Source organism: Ylistrum balloti, unplaced genomic scaffold, assembly GCF_031769215.1.
Source record: "Ylistrum balloti isolate Yb309-2 unplaced genomic scaffold, AGI_CSIRO_Ybal_v1 Utg370064, whole genome shotgun sequence".
Lineage (NCBI taxonomy): Eukaryota > Metazoa > Mollusca > Bivalvia > Pectinida > Pectinidae > Ylistrum > Ylistrum balloti.
The window spans coordinates 750,036-763,967 of record NW_026782110.1 but is presented as its reverse complement, the minus strand read 5'-3'; the positions used below and the strand labels follow the sequence as shown (position 1 = coordinate 763,967).

At 34.0% G+C, this 13,932-nt stretch overlaps 1 protein-coding gene across 1 annotated transcript in view; it reads left to right on the top strand.

The window, feature by feature from the left end:
• The window catches only part of LOC132549516 (E3 ubiquitin-protein ligase TRIP12-like), a 37,613-nt gene that overhangs the window by 18,803 nt on the left and 4,878 nt on the right, over window positions 1–13,932 (top strand). The window contains exons 23-41 of the mRNA XM_060213455.1: window positions 333–411; window positions 1,189–1,298; window positions 2,041–2,226; window positions 2,730–2,837; window positions 3,282–3,374; window positions 3,596–3,730; window positions 3,999–4,058; window positions 4,999–5,201; window positions 6,061–6,176; window positions 6,353–6,504; window positions 7,666–7,811; window positions 8,140–8,293; window positions 8,732–8,830; window positions 9,749–9,863; window positions 10,060–10,214; window positions 11,035–11,199; window positions 11,420–11,584; window positions 12,431–12,544; window positions 13,451–13,649. Of these exons, the coding sequence (XP_060069438.1) occupies window positions 333–411; window positions 1,189–1,298; window positions 2,041–2,226; window positions 2,730–2,837; window positions 3,282–3,374; window positions 3,596–3,730; window positions 3,999–4,058; window positions 4,999–5,201; window positions 6,061–6,176; window positions 6,353–6,504; window positions 7,666–7,811; window positions 8,140–8,293; window positions 8,732–8,830; window positions 9,749–9,863; window positions 10,060–10,214; window positions 11,035–11,199; window positions 11,420–11,584; window positions 12,431–12,544; window positions 13,451–13,649 (2,554 nt within the window). The remainder of the gene's footprint in view (window positions 1–332; window positions 412–1,188; window positions 1,299–2,040; window positions 2,227–2,729; window positions 2,838–3,281; window positions 3,375–3,595; window positions 3,731–3,998; window positions 4,059–4,998; window positions 5,202–6,060; window positions 6,177–6,352; window positions 6,505–7,665; window positions 7,812–8,139; window positions 8,294–8,731; window positions 8,831–9,748; window positions 9,864–10,059; window positions 10,215–11,034; window positions 11,200–11,419; window positions 11,585–12,430; window positions 12,545–13,450; window positions 13,650–13,932) is intronic.

Here is a 13,932-nt window from a genome sequence, read left to right as displayed (position 1 = left end):
CCATGTGTATAAACATTCATTATCTAAAATATATGCAGCCACATATGTATATATGGTGAAAACTATATTCTTATGTGTATTGTATACTCAAACTGAAAAGGATAATTTACAGTCAAAAGGTATGTTGTTTTCAAGGCAGTCTAAAATATTGATGAAATAGTTGTTGATGAAATAGTTGTTCTTAGCTTGAGTAACAGAATTTGGAGGAACATATGATTGTTTTCTTGTTTTCTTTCAGTGGTATGAATAGCTTTACAAGTTTAATAGTGTGCTGGCTTGAAAAGAAATGGAATGGCATATTTTAATTAAAATTGTCTTGATGTTGGTTTTAGGATTTAAGTGTCCAAAAGCAGATCAGTATTTCTAGCTCTGGTAATAAGGAAAAAGTGAAGACCTGGATCAAGGAACAAGGTGAGATCCTGAGAGAGCTGGTTTGATTGTACCAGAGTTATTCATGGCCCTTCTTATCTTGTTCGCTGACACCTACATTTTCCATGTATAGTGTAGGAATAGTTAGTCTGAAATTAAGATTGTTGCATTTTTGTATGCTATAGGTTTTATAAACAAAGTTGGGAACTGGATTGCCCACAATTTTGTTTTATGAATCAGGAAGCCATTATCTTTGTTATTTCTTGTTACTTCTTCCTGAAGAGTAGTGATGTATACTAAATAACATCAAGTTTATAAATCCAAATCTTTTCATATCATGAAGTAGGGGAGTACCTGAATCGTGTGAAGAAACCAAATCAGTTGACATGTCTTTACATTACTTTGCTTGAACAAGAACAAGAACAATAAATCCTTTTGTGACAACACTAGGATATAAATCAGAATTTGATATTCAAAGATAATAGTAATTCTCATAGTAATTCTCAGTTAGGAAAATATTTATATTAAAGTGACCTTAAGAAAGTGTTCAAATTTTCTGACTCTATATTTTATTTAAGAAAGTTTTTAAAACTCTGATTTTTCCATAATTGAAATAATATTGTATGAAGTGTGGTGTATAATATATTACTCTTTACGGTACTGGTACAAAAATCATCCCATGTTGAAATTGGAAGCATTGCTAAATCACAATGTTGAAGATAGATTCAAAGAAATTTATCAAAAGCTTTAGCTTGATGTGATCTGTTAGGTGTTTTATGAGATACAACTACTGTAAATGATGTTTACTTGTGTCTACAGCAATTCGGTTCCTTGATCAGTACTTCAATTCCGAAAGCCAGGGAAGCAGCCATCCGGCTCTTAATGTCCTTAACCGGTTGTGTTCTGCAACAGAAAATCTGTCTGTTGAGGTAGGTAGTATGTACTGTCAGGAACAGTATAATAACAGTTAACAGATTGACTTAAAACACAAGGTTTTTAGAGATGCAGGTTGATGAGGGTTTCGGTGTCATAATGATATTATTGTGGAAATATTTAACTTCCCTTATGATATGCAATCAAACATGTTTGATACTTATTATCCCATGTTTGATACTTGTTAGGGATGGTGTTGTTAACTGTGTCCTCATATGGAAACCAATTACAATTGGCCAAGATTTACTTGGCAGGTGTTGATGAAGCAGAAGATGCTTACCCTTTCAAAACACCAGGTCTTATCGTTCTTGTAGATTTTCAGGGGACTGTGTGAATCTTTATTCCATTCATATTTCACTCTAAATTTATTAAATTTGAGTTTGAATCAAGATTCTGTTGACATGCTATAAGGCATATCAGTACTAAAGGTAACAGTGATCCTCATTTTATCACTGGTTGTGATTTACATGAAGGTCATAGACATTGCTGCTGATGGTTTATCATGTGTCCACTTAATAAAGGAAGGTAATCACATGTCTGTGATGATCCATGAATTCATAGTGTTAATCTTATTTGCTATAGTGAATTATGTCTAGCAGAGAAACCTAGAACTGACATAATCGTATTTGCTATAGAGAATTATGTCTAACAGAGAAACCTGAGATTGAATACACTTATATCAAAATGAACTGGACTTTGTAGATTGTGCTGTCGTTAACATTTTATATGCTTTTTCAGGAGGATTCTGGCATAGACTGTCTAAAGGTTATAGCCCAGATCATGAAAGAGAATGATGTTTCTCCATTTGAAATCATCCATAGTGGACTTGTTCAAAAGTTCCTTCAGTATCTGACCTCAACAACAGGAGAAGTTCCTCGTGATGTTAGGATCAGACGCTTCCTTCACGTCTTCCTCAACTGTCCAGTAAGTCAAACATTATCCTTTCAAACTTTAAAGATTCTATATTTATGATAAATTTATTTTGATCCTTGATAGAGAAGGTCGCATTGTAGACAATGATGTGATGATACAGATACAGTAACTTGTGCACCTCATATTGAAAAACACAGGATTATTTGTTTTTATGTTGTCATTTTCAAAAATATTCCTCTTTCATCATTATAATTGTATGTTATTCAAAGTTATTGCTTAAATCTATAAGACAATACAAATTAAACTGTAAACGTGGAAATTAACGCAAGGAGGGATTTTTTGCTAATTACGCGAAGTTCATTAGCATGCGATAATCTGCCCCGTGCATAATAATTTGTAATGTGCTTAAATGTTATAGAAGAAATGAAATGAAAATTGATGGTGAAAATAACCAACCAACCAACCAATCCCCAACACCCCACATAAAGTGTATCCATAAAAATTTCCACGTTTACAGTACACAAATGTTTATGACTTTTTCTTGTTATGCCCAGGCACCTGATGTACTGTATGTGAAGGAGACTAACTTTAACTTAGAAACCATTCCCTCATTGTGTGCTCTAGTCAGCAAGTTGATTGGATGTCTTCATCAACTTGAACAGGTGAGAAGTGTGATCAAAGAACTGGAAACGCTATTGAACATGTTTATCAAAAAAGGATGACAATATAAATGTGATCATATTTATTGAAAATTGATGACAATATGAATGTTGTTTTGTTGGAGGTACCCTATGGCTTACAATAGGAAAACAAACAATAGCAGCAGTCTAATTTTACCACTGTTCCTTAAGAAATTCTTAAATCAAACTTTTCTATGAGACTATTATTAGAGCTCAGCAAAATCTCTTATTGATGATTCTTTCGTCTATGTAGTACTTGTATATGGAATTCTTAATGCTTCTTTCAGAGTTTAAAACTTGGTTCTGAACCAAAATTTTGGATGGATTTTTATAATTTCAATTTTGGAATGTGTTGTTGGCTTAAAAAAAATTGTAAAATATCTTCCACATTTTATCACTGATCTTACTAAATTTTTGTGTTTACAGTTTCAGGTCAAAGTTCATGACCTCCCAGGGGGAAGCACGTCAAGTGGACGAGGCTCAAATGCCCTTCGCTTCTTCAATACACACCAACTAAAGGTAAATGTTTAATGGTCTGTTTTTACCAGTCTTTGATGTAATGCAATGATATAGATTCACCTTGTCCAATTATCTACCTATTAGAGCATTGTAATTTTTATTTCAGGTTTATTTACTTGTGCCTCGGTTTGAAATTTGTTAATTAATTTAAAGAAAACATGATGATCCTTACCTCTTTAATTGTTTTTCTTTGAATGAATATTCATTGTCTGCTCTTTCAGTGTAATCTACAACGTCACCCGTCATGTACATCTCTAAGGCAGTGGAAGGGTGGACCAGTGAAAATTGATCCTTTAGCTTTAGTCCAGGCTATTGAAAGATATTTAGTTATTCGTGGTTATGGCAGATTAAAACCGGTCAGTATTCCAATAAAACATTTTAAATCGTACTTAGTATGCTATAGAATAATACCTATATATATTGTTTTGTATAACATACACACAGATATAAAACACCCTTTAACTACAAATTTATAATTAGATACAGTGGAGCCAAAAATGAATCAAATGTATATCTACAGCAATCAATTGCATGCAAAATGATACAAGTGAAACATAGTCCTGAAAAAAATAAAGAAAACAAAAGTTTTGAAGGAATGTTGCATGTAACATTTTTCTGTCGCAGGATGGAGAAGATGATATTAGTGATGATGACAACTCAGATGATGATGTGGATGATACAATGGTATGTTTTAATAATCACCTTTTTGATTGATCTTGATACTTTCATATTGAAATGTGAAATCTTCAAATTTAAAGATTTTAGACTTGAAATGTTGTATTAACTGTCATAAACGGTAAATAAAACCCAATGTATTGGGACTTGTTACGATGTAATATTTTCAAACAAATTTTCAAGTCATTATGAAAACACCAGCTGGAATATGCAGACTGTATAGTTTATATGAAAGGAAGATTGCCAATGCATAGAAGAGATAAAAAGAAAACCCACGAAAATATTACAACATTTTGAAAGAGCTACCTTAATTAGAGTGCTTAAAAGCTTAAAAAGGATTGGTATTCCAACCCTGGCATACCGGAGATCGAGCAGCGACATCATGATTTTAAGAAAATATAATGAACACCCAACAGGACCAGAGAGTAACCAAATGGATCTTCAAGCTTGCAAGCTTGATATTTGGAAATGCACATTTAGTTTAAGGATTGTCAAAATCTGAAACAAACTCTGTATTTACATCTAGCAACTTAAGATTTGAAATTAATCTTGATAGTCATTGGAAAAATTTGGTGTTGAAATACATTTTCACCAACCATGATTATATATCAGAAAATAATTATTGTAGTTACTGAAAAAAAATTTTAAAGTATATTAACCTATGGATATAAAAACAGAGTATCTGTCTACATCCATAGTTATAAGACAAGGAGTTTCATGTAAAGCCATGTTGGTAAGTTCTCCTGGAGTCAGATTGGTTGAAAATAGCAGTTTTGAGAATGATCTTGGACTTTCAAGACTTTTAAATTAACAAATTTATATGATAGGAATATTTCAGACAGATGTTTTTATCATCAACATTAAGATTGTGAGATATTTTAGATGGCTGTGTTTATCATAGTTTATCAGATATTGAAATAATCAGGGTAATATGTTGGGAACATTTCAGGCGGCTGTGTTTATAAGCCAGGGAACAGCTCGACACAAGTTGGAATTTTTGATAGGAGAACGAATATTACCTTATAACATGACGGTGTACCAGGCCATCAAGAACTACAGTAATCCAGGGGAAAAAGACAGCAGTGAAACCGATACAGACACGGAGAACCCAGTTGGTCATGCCAGCATTTGGGTGCAAACACACACCATCTGGTACAGTCTATGAATTTTAACCATCACTAGATGCATATAGAAATAAAACTCTTTTTTTTCCGTTTAGAGATATCTATATTTTATCCCTTACAATAATTCTGTATCATATAAATATATTTTGGGAAACAATTATCATATACTGTAAAATGGTTAATTTTCATGGAGGGTTTATTTTCAGTGATTTCAAGGGTACTTCTTATTCACAAATTCATATGTCTGTGAACTGTTAAAATTAGTGCAAGTAGCTTGATTGGGCTCTGTTCATCTGCAAAATCGGGTGTCCTCCAACTAGTCATTAAATTGAGGAAAAGAATCCATTAAAATTCAGCCCAGGGAAATATACAATTTCACAGTTTTAGATTTAAAAGATCAATGAAAATTCATATACAGTTTTACATTTTTTAATTAAGGAAAAAAACCATGAAAAGTCAGCCCGTGGAAAAATACAATTTTACAGTTAATGTGCCTTGACATCAAGAAAATGCAATATTTTATTAGATTCTATTGTACACAGTTCCAAACAAATTCATGTCAATATTTTAATCTGAATTGAGGATGTATTGTAGTGTAGTTTTGAATAATTATACTGATGTAACAAAATATCTTCTGAATTCTGAATATCTTTCTACTGGAAATAGCCTAATGATTATGGCCTTACAGTGGAAAGTTTTTCGAAAGTATCTTCCTGCAGGATATAGCTAAGTTATTACAAAAAGGTTGAACTGGAATATAGAAAATTAATAATCCAATTTAACTGTAAGCATTCCCCTGAGATAGACTTGATGTAATGGAATAATATAAAAAATCACATTTAGAACTGAGGTGTGTCATAAAAATGACGTAAAATTTCTTCCTCTAGGTATCGCCAGGCAACAGAACAAGAGGAAGGGATGGCCACGAGTCCAAAGAAAACACGTCCTGAGATCAAGGGTCCCAAGTCGTCTAACAGGAAAAAGGTGGATGAACTGTGGACAGGTACTGATCAGCATTAATGTTATAACATATAGATAACAGGGAGAAACACTGGAAAATAATGATAACCTTTTTGACAGTGCAACTCAAAATACACAGAAATGTCAAATTAATGCAAATTTCTATATATTTTATGTGTAATTACTGTGATGAAAGTTGTGAGTTCCTTCCCATTGCAGAAGGACACTGTCCAATGATGGTTCCTGCTCTAAATGCTTACCTCACTGACAAGTTGCCGGCGTTTGTTACTGTGACAGATGCATCTGTAGATGTAATTGCCCTCCTACGTATTCTCCATGCATTTAACCGATACTGGTCCACCATGTATGAGGTAAACATGTGAAATTGTGTTGTTTTGGGTAGAAAAGAAAATTTATTTCATCATCGATGCGTATATCTCACCAGTAATTATAAGTCCCCGTACCATTGCTGTCAGAGAGGGCCAGACTTTAATGTTGGTCAGATCTATTCCAGTAAACATATACTTGACCCCAGGACTCCGAATTTAATCACTTCTATCCTTGCTTGGGTTTCCTGCCTATTCTTCTAAGCTAATTATCAATAAAATTTTATGGATTTCATCCGTAAATGAAACCTGGAGTGAAATAGACATTTTACTGGAATATCCCTACACAAAACCTGAAGTCCTTGGGTGGAATAAATATTTCTACTTGAATAGTCCTAAAGAAGTCCAGTAGTCCTGGAGTGGGATAGATATTTTTCTGGAATACCCTTAAAAACTCAGGAGTCCTGGGGTAGGATAGATGTTTTATTTGAATAGCTTTTAACAAATCCAGAAGTCCTGGAGTGGGAAAACAACCAGGAGGCCTTGGGTGGTGCAGATGTTTTACTGGAATAGACCTAAACAGAACCAGGAGTCCTTGGGTTAGATAAATGTTTTACTGGAATAGCCCTAAACAGAACGAGGAGTCCTTGGATGAGATAGATATTTTACTGGAATAGCCGTAAACCTTGCCATTCAAAATTTAGCACATTTTATTCATATTGACCTGATGAAAGATGGACATAGTTAGTGATCTTATTGACTTTCTGGCTTAACTGAACATAGACTTTTTAAAGGATTGAATTAACATCTACAGGTTTGTCAAAATTTATGCATCAGTTGTTTCATTAAAAAAGTCAACTAATAAGTTTTTTTCAGATAAAAGAACACACCCCTGTGACTCATCGAGTGGTCTGATACGATCAGATTCATAAATAGATTCGTAACATTAAGTCCTATGAATAAATCTAAGAATGAAATTAAAAAAAAAAACAGTTTTCAAAATAAATAGTGAAACCTTTTTTTTAGTGTTATCTGTTAGAATTGTCTTTGATGCTAATTGGGACATCAATCGATTTTTCCACTTAAAATTTTTAAAAAGCAGGCATTATGGTTTACATTTTAGGATGGTGAAGTGTGATATATTGAATCATATGAGAACAAAAGGAAGTTATGATGGTAATCAGTGATTATATCTTTGTGTTACAGGTGATGTTTTCCAGTAAGCCCATCCTTCCATTCACCGATTTCCTAAGTTCCAAGCTCACAGCCAAAGCCAATCGTCAGCTGCAGGACCCTCTTGTGATTATGACAGGAAACCTTCCTTGCTGGCTGGCAGAAATAGCAGCTGCTGCGTACGTATTACTGAATCTCACCAAATATAACTGACATGCTAGTACCTAGGAACAGTTATCACTTGACAAATAGTAATTGATGTTTCCTGTTTTAATGTTTTAGAAAGTGTCAATTTCTTTCGGTTAAGAATGTAATGCAGTCCCACATTTGAAGTTAGTATATTTCCAGGATATTATGCGTCTAACTCCGCATATATTGATTTCATTCTCACACCTGAATCTTTTAATTAAAAAAATTTCTTGCCTTTTATAGAAAATATTTTTTTAGTCATCAGATTTGTGAAGACACTTCAAGGTCACTAAGTGATATACATTTCTCATTTTACAGGCCGTTCCTATTCCCATTTGAGACAAGACAGCTGCTATTCTATGCTACAACATTTGACCGTGACCGAGCACTAATGCGTCTACAGGACAATTCAGGAGATACCAGTACGAATGATAGCAGTGAGCGTGTGGCCCCGAGACTGGACCGCAGACGGGTAAGCAACAGAAATCCATATTATAGATTATGAAAAAAAGATAAAGTGATTACTAAAGATTCAAATAATAAGCTGCAATGGTTTTACAATTAACTTTCGGAAAAACAATGTCAATATTTTTTAAAATATTGGATACATATGGTTATCACATTGTTTGTGGTCAGCAGGCAAGCAATTTAATTTCTAAGTCTGAAAAGATATTTTCTATGGCTATAGGCCTTATGGTAGTATAATCTTCAAGTTTGTGTATCATCTTCAATTAAGGTCAAAATTATAAAAGAAAATCTTCAGATTTTGTAGCTGTTCATTATATTTGTTAGCTTAAGATTTGTGTGTTTGTTAAAAGGTTACTATCCATCCGAGGTACTTATTATCTTATATGTCCAGATAATACTGTCATTAGTTTCATGTGTAAATCCAAAACTTAATATTCTGCAGCGGCTAGTGACTCGAGCTGATCTACTGAAGCAAGCTGACAAGGTCATGGAAGACCTTGGAAACTCCAGAGCTCTACTGGAAATACAGTATGAAAATGAGGTATGTGACTGGACTTGTCAGTAAAATTGGTTCTGACAGTGTACTATTCTTGAGAAAGGAAAGAGTTAAAAGGAAAGTTCTCTCTTTGTTGTACTATGTTGCCTACAACAGAATCACTAAATGAGACATATACATTAGTTTTTTTGACTCAGAATTTTTCAATAATCACAAATTAAAGCTGATACCACTGATTCTTCTTTATAGTTCAATATATATAGTTTCAATTATGATTTTAGCCTATACTTGAGGTTAGTTGGACTTTGTTAATTGTCAAATCAATGTTCAAGTTTTGTATTTAGCTCGAGTTGTTTACTTAAAAACAAATGCTTCCATAACCTAGGAAATAAGTAGGTCTAAACATAGTCATTCCCAAACACATTTCAGATTCCAAATTTCATGTACAATTTACGAAAAGTTTTTAACTTTGTGGATTAATTCCACAATGTTTAAGTTTTATGCTACTATTACGGACAAAGTACAAGTGCTAGATCATCAAAGTACAAGTGCTAGACCAACAAAGTACAAGTGCTAGACCATCAAAGTACAAGTGCTAGACCAACAAAGTACAAGTGCTAGACCATCAAAGTACAAGTGCTAGACCATCAAAGTACAAGTGCTAGACCATCAAAGTACAAGTGCTAGACCATCAAAGTACAAGTGCTAGACCAACAAAGTACAAGTGCTAGACCAACAAAGTACAAGTGTTAGACCATCCAAACTTGGATCAATCATGTGTTTTAGCGACTAAATCTCATACTTAGAGGTAGATGTGATGATTTTGTTAAATTTAATTTCTCATGGTGTTTTAGGGGGGAAAATATCAATGATATTATAACAAAAAATATAGTAGATGAAACATGTTTACTTAATGATCAGATGATCCTATACTTATTCTTGTATCTATTTTTTTCTTTGTAGGTGGGTACCGGCTTGGGTCCAACACTGGAATTTTATGCCCTTGTATCTAAAGAATTACAGAAGGGAGAATATGAGATGTGGAGGGGCGACGTGGTCAAGGATGTGGACAGTGAAGGTAGGATTCAAATCTTTTCTGCATTGTAAGTTATTAAGGTGAAATTTTTAATGCGTACATTTAATTCAGTTCTGTATGTCAATTGTTGGGGAAAACACTCTCACAATTTGTTCGTCAGTAGAAAAAACCATGCAGCAATATTATCCTGTATCAATATTTTGTACCTTCATAATGAAAGTTTGTGTTGCATTTTCAGGAAAAGAAACAGGTGAGGAATACTATCATGCTAACTGTGGACTTTTCCCTCTGCCTCTCGCTCGGAATGCAAAAGCTGCAGTGGTTACTAAACTGAAAAACAAATTCAAGCTCCTCGGCAAGTTCATGGCTAAAGCTATGATGGACTCAAGAATGGTAAGATCTCATTCTATTAAGGCAATTAGACATGGAATATTTCTACTAGTAATTACACCAGAGTTTGTCTAGGATTGATATTGTTTAGTATTACAATAAATCATTGCCACCTCAAACTCTTAGGGATTATGTCAATTAATATCACTTAATAGGATAGTGTCTACTGAATGTATCACCTGATTATGTCAATTAATATTACTTAATAGGATAGTGTCTACTGAATGTAACGCCTATTTGATTAAAGGATGGGAATGACAAATAACAGTTCAATGAATGGAATGTATTTGAGAAATAATGATTCAAGGTAAAAGATCAAAGGCATTGGTTGAGACCATTCAATAATCAGTTTTACAAATATTCAATGCAAGTTCAACAAAGTGGGATTTTACTCTGCTAAAAAAGTCTAATAGCTCTGTCTGCAGTGTATCTGAAATAATTCTCTTCTTTGGACAAGTGTTTCCACACCTTGTCTCAACTGAGAGTAGAGATAGGAAAAACATATTACATTATTGCAATAATAACATGATGTCAACAATTAAACTAAAAGTATACTGGTGTTTGGATTGTTTAATAAATGCAACATGATGAAATTGTCTTCTGCAAATTTTTGTGATTGATTTGTATAAAATCCACTTGTTTGTAAATGATTACAAGGCCTTAGTTTTCTGTTGATATTAATTACTTTGGAATTGGGACAGACTTCTCTAACCAAACTGATTTGTAAATATGTTAAATGACAAATGAGTTGCATTTAAATTTTGGTATTTCATCAATTTCATCAATTGGTTCTGATGTAATCTTTATATATTTATCCCTTTAGCTTGATCTGCCATTGAGTTTGGTTTTCTACAAATGGATGCTGGGACAAGAGCACAGCCTCACTTCAAGCGACCTCCAGCATGTTGATCCTGTGGTTGCCAAGTCTTTCAGACAACTAGAAGATGTTGTCCGTCAAAAACAACGCATCCTGGCCGACAAATCCCATGTAAATAGAGCTTAATGTCTTGATTACCTTCAACGGAAAGAATATTTCTGTCTTTGAATTTTGTTTGTTCATTTGTTGAATGGATTGATATTGTCATTTGCTCATCTTTTCATGAACGAATCACAAATTATTTTCGAAAAAAAAATTCCCAGAAAATGAGAGAAAAGATAAAGAAAAAAAGTTTTGCTGTGTTTTCATGACAAATTCCTTTATTTTGCAGACAAAGGAAAGCCAACAGCTTGCTCTAGACAACGTAACAATGGAAGGATGTAGTATAGAGGATCTGGCCCTCGACCTTACTCTTCCAGGGGCTGCCCATATCGAATTGAAAAAGGGTGGCAAGGACATTCCTGTAACCCTGGATAATCTTGAGGAATATTTACAGGTCTGTTGCAGTGATGTTTGATACTTGTTGAAGTGATACATCTCAGTTATCACAAAGCTGATTTACTAGTTCACTTAGCCATATAGCCAAAGGGCCAAGTTAGCTTCATCCAGCATCATCTTTTCCTTGTAAACAACTTCAACTTAATCAACAGAATGCCAAGAATTATAATATTTGGCTGGAATGTTCCAGAGTTGAAGCATGAAAAAGTTTGCAAATAGGAATGTTAAAAGTTTCAAATTTGTTATTTTCTCAATAAAAAAAATGCCCACATAATTGACTGTAAAGAGATGACCTCAAGCTATATATTCAAGATCACAAGGTTCAAATTTGTTAAAAATTTCAGACAACTTCCTCTTATGAACCAAAAGACCTAGAATCAACAATCATTTGGCTGACAGATTGCTAAGAATAATCCTATCAAAGTTTGCAGAAAGAAATTACCTTTACCCATATTCAAGGTCAAAAGGGTCAAATTGGTTAAACCTTACAATGGCTACTATTCAGCAAGACTGGGAATATTAGTGATGTGTCCTCCTGTCACATCACTCCACATCTTGTTCTAAATAATATCATATCCTCAGAGTTTCTCTACAGATTTGCTTCATGTTCACGGTACAGTATCATAACAGCAACTGTTACACCTGATCATTTGAGGATAAATGTAAACTTCAGTGGGAAGAGGGTGGGGAGTGGCATTCATGTCCTAATGTAATTTTCTAGATTATCTTTTCTCATCGTTGTCTTTGACAAATCAGTGATGATTATAAATAATTGTCTGATCATATGAAAATGTGTATCAGAAACAAACCTTGTATTAATGTTTAAGGATTTTATTTTTTACAGTTAGTGGTACATTGGAGTTTGGTGGAGAGTGTTTCCAGACAATTTGAAGCCTTCAGAGAGGGATTTGAGTCCATCTTTCCACTAAGCACACTACAGAGTTTCTATCCAGAAGAGGTACATATATTTGAAATTCTTTTATGTATGTTGTTTCCATGCTTACTCTGCAGACATTGAAAATATCACCATACTGTTGATAGACCTAATATCGTATACAGGTTTGGCAGCCTGTTGCTGGATCCTCTCACCTAAGTTCAATTTCTTTGATTGAGATATCTTAATTTTTTTTGTCTTTAATTCTACATTATGGTGGTGGCTATTCAAATTGCCCTACGTCTGTTGTCTGTCCGTCATCCATCCGTCTGTCAGTCAACAATTTTTGTCATCGCTATTTTTTGAGAAGTACTGGATGGATCTTTCTGAAATTTTGCAAAGGAATGTTTAAATGTCTTATCATTAAGAAAAAAAGAGAAAGAGGAGAGAAAAGAAGAGAAAAGATTCTACTTTCACAGAACAAGTTAAGATCAAACAATGATGGGCGCCAAGATTCCTTTGGGATCTCTTGTTGTTCTTTTGGGGAGGGAGTGGAGTGGGTTAAGCAAATGGTGTTCATCATGTTTTTTTTATTGATGGGGCATTTTAGCATCGCTTTCAGAAGAAAATGGGTGAATTGGGAAGATCTCTTAAGGAGCAAATTGCAACATGAAATAATTTCACTTAACGGTTTATCAGCCCGAAAAACCCTGAAGTCAGTCATAACTTATCAATTTCACATCCTCCGGGATTATGAAGTTGATTCAATGTCAAAAATGAAAATGAATTAGATGATAATTTTGTGTTCTAGGGTTCCAATATCAATATCATTGATACTATTCATAGATATTATCATTTAGTTTTATAATGAACCAGAGGCATTCATGTTTCTGTCCTATATCTAAATTGCTGTAGATTACAGCAAAAATATATATACATACAATTTTACATTCTTGTCAATGCTTAGTTCATATCTTTCACATCCCTCAGCTGGAGCAACTATTCTGTGGGAATGCCACAGACACATGGGATGTAAAGATGTTGATGGAGAGCTGCCGTTCCGATCATGGATACACCCACGACAGTCGGGCGGTCAAGTTCCTGTTCGAGGTGCTTAGTTCATATGATGGAACAGAACAGAGGAAGTTCCTCCAGTTTGTGACTGGATCGCCACGCCTTCCTGTAGGAGGTGAGTGGTTGTCTATATCACTAGTATATTTCCTGCTGTATGACCTTTGCAGTTCCATTATACAGCTGAAATTCTAGTCTCTCTGGTGTAATGATATGTGATTATGAAGGAATGATCCCAGCATAACATTATTTATTTACATCCTTAGCTTCTATTTTCTGCGTTCTTAAGTACCGCCATGAAATAATATCAATTTTGCTAATGATATTCATTTGGCTCAATTTTTGTAGTTTTAAAAAAACATTGGAATTGGATTGCCACTTGATTTAATGGATAAATAAAG